This window comes from Symphalangus syndactylus, chromosome 24 (genome assembly GCF_028878055.3).
Source record: "Symphalangus syndactylus isolate Jambi chromosome 24, NHGRI_mSymSyn1-v2.1_pri, whole genome shotgun sequence".
Classification (NCBI taxonomy): domain Eukaryota; kingdom Metazoa; phylum Chordata; class Mammalia; order Primates; family Hylobatidae; genus Symphalangus; species Symphalangus syndactylus.
This window is the reverse complement of record NC_072446.2, coordinates 69,180,403-69,195,514: the sequence shown is the minus strand read 5'-3', so window position 1 is coordinate 69,195,514 and position 15,112 is coordinate 69,180,403. Positions and strand designations below refer to the sequence as shown.

The window sequence follows — 15,112 nt, the reverse complement described above, 5'->3', positions numbered from 1 at the left end:
GCGTCCCCCTTGGCGGCCGCGCGCCCCCGCCCTCCGCCCTCCGCCCCACCCCGCCGCGGCTGCCCGGGCGCGCCGTCCACACCCCTGCACGCAGCTCCCGCCCGCTCGGGGATCCCCGGCGAGCCGCGCCGCGAAGGGGGAGGTGTTCGGCCGCGGCCGGGAGGGAGCCGGCAGGCGGCGTCCCCTTTAAAAGCCGCGAGCGCCGCGCCACGGCGCCGCCGCCGCCGCCGTCGCCGCCGGAGTCCTCGCCCCGCCGCGCTGCGCCCGGCTCGCGCTGCGCTAGTCGCTCTGCTTCCCACACCCCGCCGGGGACTGGCAGCCGCCGCCACACATCTGCCGCCACAGCCTCCGCCGGCTACCCGAACGTTCTCGGGGCCAGCGCCGAGTGGATCACCGGGGACCGCGAGGCACCCGCGCGCCGCAGACCCCGCGCGGGCTGGAGCACCCGGCAGAGCGCGCCTCAGCGCCGTGGCCTCTGCTGCCCGGGGTGGCTGCGCCAGAGCCGCGGACGGGCGCGCAGAGCGCCGGGGACTCCGGCGCCGATCCCTAGCGCCGCGATGCCGAGCACCTACTACTGCAGGAGATCGGGGGCCTGGGGCGCGCCGGCCGAGGTGTGATCGGACCCCAGGCTGGCCACAAAGGGCACTTGGCCCCAGGGCTAGGAGAGCGAGGGGAGAGCACAGCCACCCGCCTCGGCGGCCCGGGACTCGGCTCGACTCGCCGGAGAATGCGCCCGAGGACGACAGGGCGCCAGAGCCGCGGTGCTTTCAACTGGCGAGCGCGAATGGGGGTGCACTGGAGTAAGGCAGAGTGATGCGGGGGGGCAACTCGCCTGGCACCGAGATCGCCGCCGTGCCCTTCCCCGGACCCGGCGTCGCCCAGGATGGCTGCCCCGAGCCATGGGCCGCGGCGCAGCTAGCGCAGAGCGCCCGACCCTCGACCCCCGAGTCCCGGAGCCGGCCCCGCGCGGGGCCACGCGTCCCTCGGGCGCTGGTTCCTAAGGAGGACTATAGAGCACCAGCCTCTCCTTTCTCCCTTCCTTCCCCTGCCCCGCACTCCTCCCCCTGCTCGCTGTTGTTGTGTGTCAGCACTTGGCTGGGGACTTCTTGAACTTGCAGGGAGAATAACTTGCGCACCCCACTTTGCGCCGGTGCCTTTACCCCAGCGGAGCCTGCTTCGCCACCTCCGAGCCCCACCGCCCCTCCACTCCTCGGCCTTGCCCGACACTGAGACGCTGTTCCCAGCGTGAAAAGAGAGACTGCGCGGCCGGCACCCGGGAGAAGGAGGAGGCAAAGAAAAGGAACGGACATTCGGTCCTTGCGCCAGGTCCTTTGACCAGAGTTTTTCCATGTGGACGCTCTTTCAATGGACGTGTCCCCGCGTGCTTCTTAGACGGACTGCGGTCTCCTAAAGGTAGAGGACGCGGGCCGGGGGCCGGGGTGGGTGGTGGGTGGGAGGGGGATTTGGGCAGCCACTGCGGCAGAGCCCTTCCTTACGTCCAGGCCAGAAGTAAACAGACCCCTCCCCAGTCCACGTGCAACGGAGCCCTGCAGGGGTGCCCCCTTCCAGCTGCCCCGGGCGACCATAAGCCTCACCCTCCCGGCCCGCACTCTTCCACCCCTCTTTCTTCCCCTCTCCCTGGAATACTTTTGGAGCTGTTAACACTTAGATGAGGTGTTTTATTTATTTATTTTGTTTTTAATTAAAAAAAAATTTTTTGGGGGGTCAAAGAAATCCCTTTGAGAGGGTAGCCCCTGGGTTTCACCCGTTAGCTGAGAACCTGTCCGCCCTGCCATGGTGATCTCCCATCTTAAAGTGTTTCCGGGAGACTTGGTTTCTTTGCTCAGACCCATGTCCCATTTAGAAAAGTACTAGGAGTTTGGGGTTCTCCCTACTTGTTTCCAGAAATGCGAGGGGTCAGTACTGAAGGATCACTTGGTACTGTGTTTTTAACAGCTGACACGTGCATTAATAGATGTTCACCATTTACGTAATCCCAGGAAGATACATGTGTATCTTGAGTGTACTATGGGGATGCAGGATGGAGTTGCCTCTCCAGACACCCCTGAGGGTAGGGGTCTGGGACGCAAGTTGTAAGTGGCTTCAGAAGTTGTGGCCTTGAGGTTACAGGGTCTGGAAGCTATAAGGGTGTGTGTGTGTGTGTGTGTGTGTCAGGAAGTTCTATACAGTGCCTCTAAGGAAGTCACATGCACCATTTATGTGTGTTTATATGCCAGAGAGCGCTCAGCACTCTGCATTCGGGTTTGTATAGGGGACACAGGGTGTCAGATCAAGCGGTGGTTTTCCCAGGTTCCCGGCATTGGCTGTCAGCGCTGTTGTCACACACAAAAAAGTGACAGTCATTGGCGCTGGTTTGGTTGGGGGGGAGGGCAAACCCCAAATCTGATGTCAGACGAGTTAAGCGTTGGATGGGAGCGATAAATCAGCTGGTTCTGGAACCTGGGACCCTTCATTATCCCAAACATTTGAGCTTCGGGCAGTCTCACCTAGACTCGTGAGTGTGCCAAGCCAGGAGGGCATCCTGGAGGAGGCACGCCAGCCAAATGGGAGCCCGGGCCGCGGGGGCGCGAGGGGGGAGGACTGGGCGGGGAACTCGGGTGACTCACGTCGGTCCTGTCCGCAGGTCGACCATGGTGGCCGGGACCCGCTGTCTTCTAGCGTTGCTGCTTCCCCAGGTCCTCCTGGGCGGCGCGGCTGGCCTCGTTCCGGAGCTGGGCCGCAGGAAGTTCGCGGCGTCGTCGTCGGGCCGCCCCTCATCCCAGCCCTCTGACGAGGTCCTGAGCGAGTTCGAGTTGCGGCTGCTCAGCATGTTCGGCCTGAAACAGAGACCCACCCCCAGCAGGGACGCCGTGGTGCCCCCCTACATGCTGGAGCTGTATCGCAGGCACTCGGGTCAGCCGGGCTCACCCGCCCCGGACCACCGCTTGGAGAGGGCGGCCAGCCGAGCCAACACTGTGCGCAGCTTCCACCATGAAGGTGAGGCGTGGAGCAGGGCGTGGGGGCGGGGAGTCACCCTGCAGAGCCCTCCACCGTGGGCAGACTGCAGCCGTCCCTGTAGAGGCAGCTTGGCCAGGGCACCAGCGGACGTTTCCACTCTTGCTTCTGTGCTGTCGTTTCTGAATCTGATTTTAAACTCACTGCTTGTGTGGTGGGGGAGCCAGGGATTCCCCTTTAGTAACTCCGCACCCTCTTCCTGGCTTGCAGCCAGAAGAGCTACTCCTCCCGGAAGAATTGGAGAGAAATCAAGTGATGGGGAAGATGAGGGCAAAAGGCATGCCCCTAGTCAGCTAAACGTGCAAGAATTCCACAGAGGGAAAAGGAGAAAAAGGGAGGCAGACTGAGATTTCTTTAAGTCTGTTTGGAAGCTTTTGCTCTATAAATCTGCTGCTTAAGCCAAGGTTTGAGGGTAGACAGAGCCAAGGGCAGAGTTTTCAGAGATGGTATTGACAAATCAAAGCCCAGGACCCCAAAGTCTTTCTAATTTATAGTTGATCTGGGCCTGGTTTGGAAGATTTTGAATCCCAATCTAATCCCCGTGGGAGATCAATTCTACAATCAATCTTATTGTTTCCACAATGACTTTCTTGTCCTGTGCTTAAATCTGAGATAGGCTCTGAGTAGACACAAGGCGAGCCTTCAGACGAAAGCGTTTGTAGCAGCTGCCTGTTTTTTTTCATGTGCACTGAAATGTGGATTTTTTTTTTTTCTTTTATGATACTACATGTGGTTTTTCTAAGGTGGGATATTTCTGCTTGTTTCATCAGAAGGGCATTTAGTGGACTGGAAATGTCTTACAGCAGCTATTGAGATCTGCTGTACCTAAGTTCTTAGAGCAATTAGTCAAAAATATGTTCCACTTCAATTCCTTTTCTACACTCTTAAATGCTTCTTTGGCTTAATACATTTAAAATAGAGCATGGGTTTCTTCAATTCCTAGAAAAGAGTACAAAATTGTATATCACAGAGCAACCACTTGAAGGATATTTGAGGAGTTGGGAGTGAAGTTCTCTTTCTTGCCTTTCCCTGCTTAGATGGTAAATTTCAAGTGGGAAATTTACACTGATAATAGACTAATCAGAAATGGCACAGCCAGATGTTTTCTCCCAGTGTGAAGGGTGACTTATACTTGTGAGAATATCTGTTGGTAATGGGAATAAGTCCCAAAGGCAGGCCACATAGCAGAAGATACGTTATCATTGAGGCAGTTACACATTACGACGGGGACACTGAATTGATCATCAGTTCAATTACAAGCATGTTTCTAAGTGAGGTGCTCTCTGCGCAGAAATCAGATTCGAAAGGCAGTAAGATCTCACTCCACTCTTTCAGAATTCATCCAATAAAAGCAGAAATCACCTGTTGTCATATGTAAAATTTGTGTGTATGTGTACATTCTGCCATCTTAACCCTGAAATGATTATAGATCCAGCTAATCATTCCCAGGTAATGCTGATTAGAATACTTTTTTTTTTGTATAGAAATGTAATAAGAACAACTGTTTTAGACGCCTCTTCTGGAAATTTAGCATGGAAGCTCTTAACTTTATTTTTAAGGCCAGGAAGATGCTGTGTCTCTGTTACCACCTAAAAGGAAGACCATTTAAGTTAGTTAACACCTAAAACATTACATTGTGTGAGGATTTTATCAGTGATGTCTGCATATTCTCATCATTCATCTAGAAGTGGTTTGATCAAAACTAAACAGGCTACGCATTATTCAACTGTGTTATTTTAACTTAAAAAGCATGCTCGAGTTTATAAAATCAGAATTTATATCTTTGTGAGTGTAAATGTTACCTGATAAACAGTACAGAAGTTACCAACTTGATTAAAATCAACTTGTATAACTTCAGGTCTTAATGCAGTTAGATAATGGAGAAAAGCTATGTAATTTTGCCCCAAATTTCAACTAATCCATTTCTTGTCTCATTATGACTAATATATCATCCTTAATCTGGATGGATATAGCACTTTTTTCAAGACTAGTCATTGTTGTATACACCCAGGATTTGCTTTTGATAAACATCCTTGTGCCATGCATGCCACAAAAAAAATTTTTGGTAAACCATGTGATGAAGATTGCTGGCTCAAGAACAGAATTTAGTTTCTACAGCATTAATGAGCATTTATTTGAAAAAAGACCATAAAGACCCAATCATAAGAATTACCTGTTGGGTTTTCTTTGTGGGTATGAGCGAATGGTTTGGTGGAATTACTCGACGAGATATCATGATAGGATTCTTTCAACCAATATGAGTATTATGCGACCATATCATAGGGGATCTGAGACAGAATTATCAGTTGTATTTTTCCTGTTGAATTTTGTCTAGTCCTTTCTCCAATGGCTTTTATTTGGGAGAATATCAGCTTTGCTAAAATGTTACTGTTTTCAAGATCATTAAAAAGTGCTTCAGCTACATAGGCCTTTGGCAACTGCCATTGAACATAGAAAAGTCAGTTCTGCAAGTGGAAAGAGTGTTTTGTGTATTGCTGTAGTTGGAAACACATTGAAACTGGTTGACTGCACTGGCCCTCCAAAAAGTCTTTATGCGTTTTTGTCAGATGGGAATAGAGAAAGACCAGGTGCTTGTTCTCCTCACTCTGAAGGACGCAATCTTCTTTTTACATGAAATAACTGGATTATTTGCCTCTATGACTGAAGCTTTCAAATAGAGATTAACCCTCTTTCCACAAATGTCATTATTATGAAAATATCCATATAATAGAAAAGTTCAAGAAAACTATTGCCCTGCATTAGAGACTTTGTGGCACAAATTCCCGGTGCAAACAACAGATTTGGACACATAGATCCACCACAACCAATACTTACCTGGAATGGTTCCCTAGCGGCCCCAGGTATTTCATTGTCATTACAGAGGCCACATTAAGTAGGAAAGTTACTCTATTTGGAAGTGGTTGTTGAGATTGAGGCTTTGGTGTCCAATGATACTTCCTTGGCACTGACATTTTCCATTCCACCTCTTTTTCAGTGGAATGGAAATTTAGGTTCCCCTAAATTTCTCTTGATCCCTTTGCAGTGAACTATTTTGTCTTCTTAGACTTGCCCTTTGTGTATTTTCACTGAGACAGTAAGAGAATACTTCATCATTCCAAAGGTGTTGGTGTTAAGGGTGGGCAGAGGCCAAATCAGGGTTGTTGATGACAACCATGCTCTGTTCCTTTATTTGCCATTCTCTTGTTGTATTTTTTTAAAATGGACTATTTTTAACCTTTTGTATTTGATATTTTTTTCTCCTTGATCAGTTGTCTGTTATTTTATTATCTGGAAAATCTTATATTGTACTCAGCCTCTTTCATTTTGTGTTAGGGCAGTGACTTCCAGCCTTACTGATTTGCCAGCATATCCCCAGGTGTTGTTGTTGTTGTTGCTGTTTTACTGGAGATTTTTTAGCCCAAAGTGTGTTTTAAAATCCTCAAAGCATAATGGTAACTTACTTTTTTGATAAAACTTACCATACTTTATTTAGAACAAAAGGGCAGCCACAAAATAGCAGTGGCTCCATATAAAATAGACACGTTCTAGTGGGCCCCGTCACTTTTCTGCTCATTTCTGTCTGTTCTGTCCATCATACCTAAGTCATATATTTCTGTTCATTTAGTTGGGACAGAACTCACCCAATGTTATCATTGTACTAAATATAAATGTGCCCCTAATGGTTTTGACTTTTGCTTAAGTTTTTGAGTCCTCGTGTATGTTAGGTAGTGCCATCTAGTAGCCAGAAATTTGGGAACTGGCTGGGCATGGTGGCTAATACCTGTAATCCCAGCACTTTGGGAGGCTTAGGTGGGTGAATCACTTGATGTCAGGAGTTCCAGACCAGCCTGGCCAACATGGCGAAACCACATCTCTACTAAAATATAAAAAAATAGCCAGGTATGACGGCCCATGCCTGTAATCCGAGCTAATTGGGAGGCTGAGGTGGGAGGACTGCTTGAACCTGGGAGGTAGAGGCTGCTGTGAACCGAGACTGTGCCACTGCACTCCAGCCTGGGCAACAGAGTGAGACTCTGTCTCACAAAAACAAAAAACAAAACAAAACAAAAGACAAGAAACCTGAGAACTGCAGTAGATTCAGTTACATATATCTACTTTTAATTTGCTAGCTCTGTGACCTTAGGAAAGTTTCGTAACCTCTCTGAACTCCAACTGTTTCATTTACAAAATGGAGACAATGATAGTTTTCCTCTAATTAGTTTGTTGTGAGATAATTCATATAAAGCTGATAGTGCCACATTACACTCAAAAAAAGCATTCAGCTATCATTATCATTATGACTTTTGTTAATGTTATAGCCTTCCCTTCTCTAGGGAAAAGGAGGCCAGAGTGGACCTAGGCTGACAGAATTCAGCTCAGTCTTTTGAATTATTTTAAGGTAGAGGAATGATTGATACAGTATAGATTGTTAAATTAGGACTTCACTTTTGGAGAAAAGGTCAAATATCATTGTTGTCTTATTTTTCTTCACTTTCCCACATTTTTGCAGCCATAGCTCCATCCATTTGGTTAAGAACTGAGGAGCTCACAAACCCGGGTCAAAGATAGGTCGTAATCCTCAAATCCCTTAAGAACTTCAGCTTATTCAGGAAAGGATATTTACACAAAACTAGCAATTGTATAAGTGTCCAAAAAAGCATACATTACTTGAGGATCCATATATTTTTGGCATCCTCAGGGTTGCTGTGATAATTTATAGAAGGTTTGTTTATTTAATTTACTTTATTTCAAATAGGTTTTAATTTTTGTACCCTTAAGAAAAGATTCGTACTCTTCCCTGGCAGATTAAAGAAAATGAGCGTATATTCCCTAACCTCGGCCGGTTACTTTCCTGGGTTTGAGGGTTTCTGTGAACGTCTAACTTACCTCTGTGACCTGTTTCTGCAACCAGGGGTGTTGCAATGGATGCTTTTGTATCGAGGATGGGATCTTTCAAGAAACAGATTCACTGAGGTGCAGTGGGAAGGTCAGAGAAAGATCTTCATATCACCTATTATTATTTGCTCGTTTATTTTTTCTCCTTTCTTAAGGCCACTAAGTGATTCTCCTTTGCTAAGGCTACCTACTTCCACTGAGACCTTGAACCACGTGAAATTGTTGTTGTTGTGTTTCTGGTCAAATACTGGCAATTTTATATGATTCAATCTTGTCATTTAATTTTTTGGGAGGTTATTATTCTATTTCATACCTTTTTTTATACCCATCTTCTTTACTTCATTTACCTGTCCCTCATCTTGCCTTGTAGCTTGTCCCTTCACTGTCATCGTCTGGCCATGTGGGTGTGTACGTGTGTGTGAGAGAGAGAATGTGTGAGAATGTATGTTTCTTTATGGATTGGGATTTAGGGTTTTTCTTGCAATTGTGATTTCTGTGGGCACTTTTGTTAATATAGCTAGTTGGCGAGTGCTCTAGATAATTTTCCTTGCTTCCCCCCTTTGAAAGGAAAGAGGATGTTCTTAGATGTATTCTTATCAGATAAGCCAGCAGCTCAGGTGCTGGTCTGGCTTTGGTGTCATTGGGATCTGAGGTTGCTGACTTTTACCTTCTCTGCTGAAAAATTAACTTCAGCAGAAACATCTGAATTGCAAGGAGAAGGAGAGAAAAACAGGCTAAACACAGTCCTTGGTACTCGTTGGGAGCCACTGAGAAGAGCCCAGGTTCAAATGGTCAGAAGGTAATTTTAATGATTGTGTCCGGCCTAAAGTACCATTAGCTTCCAGTGGAGTTTAGAATGTGGATGGATCCTGAAAGGTATTCCCCGGAGGTTTGGATTAATAGGCACAAGGGAACCCTAAAGGACTCTATTGGCCTGATAGTCCCCATATCCACGTAGAAGAGCTTTAGAAGAAGAACCTTCTGGTCTGAAACGCTGGCTGGGCCCACCCAGAGCTGGCCCATTCAACTCTTACTCCTTTGCCACCACTAATGGTTCTTCTACTAATTTTTATATTATTTAACAAAAAGGCACTTTAAAAATGCACTCCTGGCAATGTACACTGGAATATGAAAAACATGCTGCAAAACCTTGACACTCCAAGTGTGGTCTTACAGTTCCCAGAATCCCCTCCTTGAGGAGCTGCTAGAAATGCTGAATCTCAAGCATCTCCCCAGACCTACTGAATCAGAGCCTGCATCTGAAGCTTTACGGTGTACAAGCTGTTTTATGTGAAGGCTGAAGTTTGAAAAGCACTGCATTAAAGCATTAGTTTGGTATGAACTGCCCTGATTGAACTTGGTGTGTCCACTTAGCTTGCATAATGACTGTTGCTTTGATGATGAAGGCTTGCACAGGTAGATCCTTTGAGTGAGTGATCTGACATGATTCTCCTTTGCTAAGGCATCTAGATTCAGTGCACAACTTGTAGCCATTTGTCTTTAGGGGAAATACAACTGTAAAATTAATAAAAACATAGTCTCTTCTTATGATAACACGGAACGATGGCAAAATAGATTTTGTTAGCACTTGGGTAGGAATTCTGAATGAGGCAGGCAAATTCTGTTGGCAGTGAAATGATAGGATGTGGTAAAGTTAGAATAAAATAAAATGTCTCAAACTCTCATGGTGTATACTACCAGTTTAATAATAATGTTGTACCTTTGATGATTTGCAGACTGCAAGCATTCAAGGTGCTGTGTTATATATTACTTGCTTGGAGAACAATACTTCTTAAAAATTGAAATTCAGAAATTTTAAATCAGACAAAGCTTTTGTGCATGGCCCACTTAAATGGCTATTTTGAAATAATGATAGTGGGTATAGAAGGATTATTCTGTAATAGGATGAGACTGTTCCTTTTGTCATGGAGATCATGATCATATTTGGGTAAGTTTTTGTAATTTTTTTGGTTTTGTGTCCATCCTGCAGCCTATTACTGGGTAGGTACATGGTTTTTTAACATGGTTTATCTTTCAAAACTATAAAGGCATTGCAAACAGAAGACAGGTCATTTATTTTTCTTCCAAAAGCATCTAAAATGAGATTTTGATATTTGAGGTCATAAAGAGGTGAGAGAACAGACAACAGTTGGGAAAGCTATTTCTCTTGAAATTGTTTGGCCTTAATTACTACAGTGTCCTAGTACCACCCATACGTTTCCAAAGAAGTAGATCCCTGTAAATGCCTTTGTCTCTGGACTTTTGAGTAAAATAGTAGGGTGTGCTTTGCAAAATGTCATCGTTGATGTTGAGTTTCATAGTCTTTAATTAGGAAGCTGAAATCTGTATATCGAGATTTGTAAATCATCTAAATTGCAGAGTAATGTTTTAGAATACTGCTTAAGGGATTGACATTAAAGCCTTTTTTAAAAAAGAAATGCAATAATTTCCTCAAATCCTCACTCATTAGACCTCTACTAACTATAGTGCTGACTTTTTTTTTTTACCCTAAAGTCTGGAATTCCAAAGAAATGCTTCGCCATTTCCCCCATTATTATAGCCACCTGGAAGCAGTATTCATGTATTAGATCAAAAACACAACAAAGAATTATGAAAGGTTGTTTCCTGGTATGCAATGCATGATGACATGAACTTACAGAACAGAGAGAAGGGAGGCTCCATTTTTATTAAAGAGGAAATTTTTATTTTCTGGTTACCTACTTTTACATGGGTTAAATCAAATCCCACGATGAGGTTTAAAACTTCTCATAGATAATCAAATGTCATTACTTGGCTTACTGAAAGACTTTTCTTTTTTCTCCCCTGTTTTTCTCTATCAAATTAGAATCTTTGGAAGAACTACCAGAAACGAGTGGGAAAACAACCCGGAGATTCTTCTTTAATTTAAGTTCTATCCCCACGGAGGAGTTTATCACCTCAGCAGAGCTTCAGGTTTTTCGAGAACAGATGCAAGATGCTTTAGGAAACAATAGCAGTTTCCATCACCGAATTAATATTTATGAAATCATAAAACCTGCAACAGCCAACTTGAAATTCCCCGTGACCAGACTTTTGGACACCAGGTTGGTGAATCAGAATGCAAGCAGGTGGGAAAGTTTTGATGTCACCCCCGCTGTGATGCGGTGGACTGCACAGGGACATGCCAACCATGGATTCGTGGTGGAAGTGACCCACTTGGAGGAGAAACAAGGTGTCTCCAAGAGACATGTTAGGATAAGCAGGTCTTTGCACCAAGATGAACACAGCTGGTCACAGATAAGGCCATTGCTAGTAACTTTTGGCCATGATGGAAAAGGGCATCCTCTCCACAAAAGAGAAAAACGTCAAGCCAAACACAAACAGCGGAAACGCCTTAAGTCCAGCTGTAAGAGACACCCTTTGTACGTGGACTTCAGTGACGTGGGGTGGAATGACTGGATTGTGGCTCCCCCAGGGTATCACGCCTTTTACTGCCACGGAGAATGCCCTTTTCCTCTGGCTGATCATCTGAACTCCACTAATCATGCCATTGTTCAGACGTTGGTCAACTCTGTTAACTCTAAGATTCCTAAGGCATGCTGTGTCCCGACAGAACTCAGTGCTATCTCGATGCTGTACCTTGACGAAAATGAAAAGGTTGTATTAAAGAACTATCAGGACATGGTTGTGGAGGGTTGTGGGTGTCGCTAGTACAGCAAAGTTAAATACATAAATATATATATATATATTTTAGAAAAAAGAAAAAACAAACAAAAAAACCCCACCCCAGTTGACACTTTAATATTTCCCAATGAAGACTTTATTTATGGAATGGAATGGAAAAAAAAAACAGCTATTTTGAAAATATATTTATATCTACGAAAAGAAGTTGGGAAAACAAATATTTTAATCAGAGAATTATTCCTTAAAGATTTAAAATGTATTTAGTTGTACATTTTATATGGGTTCAACCCCAGCACATGAAGTATAATGGTCAGATTTATTTTGTATTTATTTACTATTATAACCACTTTTTAGGAAAAAAATAGCTAATTTGTATTTATATGTAATCAAAAGAAGTATCGGGTTTGTACATAATTTTCCAAAAATTGTAGTTGTTTTCAGTTGTGTGTATTTAAGATGAAAAGTCTACATGGAAGGTTACTCTGGCAAAGTGCTTAGCACATTTGCTTTTTTGCAGCGCTACTGTTAAGTTCACAAGTTCAAGTCCAGAAAAAAAAAGTGGATAATCCACTCTGCTGACTTTCAAGATTATTATATTATTCAATTCTCAGGAATGTTGCAGAGCGGTTGTCCAATCCATGAGAATTTACATCCTTATTAGGTGGAATATTTGGATAAGAACCAGACATTGCTGATCTATTATAGAAACTCTCCTCCTGCCCCTTAATTTACAGAAAGAATAAAGCAGGATCAATAGAAATAATTAGGAAAACGATGAACCTGCAGGAAAGTGAATGATGGTTTGTTGTTCTTCTTTCCTAAATTAGTGATCCCTTCAAAGGGGCTGATCTGGCCAAAGTATTCAATAAAACATAAGATTTCTTCATTATTGATATTGTGGTCATGTATATTTAAAATTGATATCTCGTGGCCCTCATCAAGAGTTGGAAATTTATTTGTGTTTTACCTTTACCTCATCTGAGCGCTCTTTATTCTCCAAAGAACCCAGTTTTCTAACTTTTTGCCCAACACGCAGCAAAATTATGCACATCATGTTTTCTGCCCACCCTCTGTTCTCTGACCTATCAGCTTGCTTTTCTTTCCAAGGTTGTGTGTTTGAACACATTTCTCCAAATGTTAAACCTATTTCAGATAATAAATATCAAATCTCTGGCATTTCATTCTATAAAGTCCAACCTGTAAGAGAAAATGGTGCATTTGTATAGTGCTTACAATGATGACCTTGTGTTTGCATTTTTGTTTCTGAAGTTATATATTTTAGAGGGGGTGGGGGAAAGGTAATGAATGGCTGGAAAATTGCAGGCAAGTTATTTGATAAGTCGTATTTGCACCAGAGGTGTTACCAGTGATTTAGTATTTTTCAAATGAACTTCTTTGGGGCAGAAAGATTTAAGGGAAAACTAAAGCCTGCAAAACCTGGATAACCCGAGATAAAGTTTCAGAGATAATAGCCCATGCAACAGAGGCAACAGTGCCAGAAAATTAGAAAGGGAAAGTGTCGGAGATCAGCTTCTATAAGAACATCTGCCAGTTGGACTGACGCCCAAACAGAATGAAGTCAAATTAGGCTGCTCAGATTGAACACTTACCAGGGTGTCAGGGCTTCTGTACCCTGGGTTAGAATCAGACCCAAGGAAGGGTTCAGCAGATGTTCGTAAGAGCAGGGCACCCACAACTACCCACTGTTTTACTGGCAGTATTTTAGGTCAATTTCCAGGACTTTGCATCCCCTCTGATCCTGCCATGCATGATTGGTGAAACCTACTTCTAATCTCCTTGGAATTGGCTAAAAAACAGTGTGTTTATAATGGAACAGACTGTTATAATCAAATTCTTCCTAGGAATTAACTTTTGATGACTATGAGCTTAGTTACAGCTCGGAGGTTATGAGGTTACGTAAACCTTATCTTTAAATGTGCGTGACAGTTACCTTTTACTAATACTGGTTAATTTTTAAAATCTTTTAGCTTCTTTTTATCTCTAATTCTATTGTTCTTGATTAGGTGAGAACCATTAGATTATACCCAACTAAGGGGACTGGGGTCCTGTTTTGTTCTCCAGCTGTTCTTCATCCTCTATTGCCATGGACATGAAGGACAGACTGCACAGTCTTAACACGTTAAAACTAATGACCCATGTTTTCTCATATTCACATTCTCTAGATGACAGCATGAGAGTATAGCACAAGAATTTCATCCTTTGGCAGTTCCATCCACCGTTTTGATTTCTCTGCTTCACTGGTTCTAATATTCTTGGTTAAAACTGTTTTCAATGATATCAACTAAAATGTGTTATCTTGCATATGCATATTTAATATATAAAACATAAAATACATAAATATACATCTAAAGATGTGTGTAATATATAGTACATATGTATAGATGCTGGCATTTTCAGTCTAGTTTCAGAGATTTTATAATTAGACACTCTGACCCTCTTGGAAGCTCACATGAGAAACAATATTTTTACAGACATTCTACATTGTTACATTTTAGCTCACATTCTTCATTCCGAGGAATAAAGAGTCAAAATGAACATAACACTGAATGTCTTTAATTTCAGTCACTATACTATAGGATCCTTTGAAACATTTCAGAGTTGGCTTTAAAAAGTCCACACATAGTCATTTCTGAATTTTTAGGGGCCCACCTTTCAAAATCGATTAAACTGATCATCTGTTTTTGTGCTTGGCTGCATGTGCCTCTCTGCCATGGTTTTAACCTGTATGGCATGTCCAGGTTACCATGTTCATTATTCGCCTTCAAAAATTAGGAAGAGGGAGTGTGGGCAGATTACAGATCTATCTGTGCTTCCATCTTTTCATAATTTCTACTTAAATCGCAGCTTTAAATTGTACCTTAAGAGGTCAAGAATGGAGAGATAATCTGTAAACCTGATCTATATAAAAGCTATGTAATCACTACATTACCTAAGCAATCCATATTTTTTTCCCACAATTTATTATTGGAGAGGGAAAATCATGTGCACAATTCAAAGGGCTTTCAAAAATGCATATTTCTATTCTACTGGCATATTAATGTTAAGATTCACTGAATGTTTACGTGCCACAGCCTCCTTATCTGTTCTAAGGCAAAAGGAACATAGCCTTGCAGTCAAGAGCAATTAAAGCCTATAGTAATTGTGGCATAGATTCACAAGGCAAGAAAATTTAAGAATGTCCTGGTGCCATTTCTTTTCTGTTTTATTTATTTATTTATGTATTTATTTTTTGCAGGGAACGGGTAGGGTGAAATGGGGGATAAGACGCAGGTCTGCTCAGCTTGGGTAAATTGCTTTTCCTCTTTCCTCCACCCGGCTGACATAAATTACAGCCTTTTGGTATTCTCCAGGGCAGAATTTTCTGACCATTTCCCTGCCTTGCAGACTTCAAAACTTCTACCTAACTTAGGGGACCAAGGCTCTAAATAAAACTTCAATTTTAATGTGCATCCGAATTACCAGGAATTCTGTAAGGAGAATAAAACTTTAATGTGTGTACAGACCCCCGGGAATCATG

General features: G+C 43.5%; 1 protein-coding gene across 1 annotated transcript; it reads left to right on the top strand.

The window, feature by feature from the left end:
• The first annotated feature begins 214 nt into the window (after positions 1–214).
• BMP2 (bone morphogenetic protein 2) lies at positions 215–12,815 on the top strand. Its single transcript, XM_055266130.2, has 3 exons — positions 215–1,413; positions 2,645–2,997; positions 10,757–12,815. Exons 2-3 carry the CDS (start codon positions 2,652–2,654, stop codon positions 11,599–11,601), a joined length of 1,191 nt encoding a protein of 396 aa, XP_055122105.1. The 5' UTR covers positions 215–1,413; positions 2,645–2,651; the 3' UTR covers positions 11,602–12,815.
• The last annotated feature ends 2,297 nt before the right edge of the window (positions 12,816–15,112 follow it).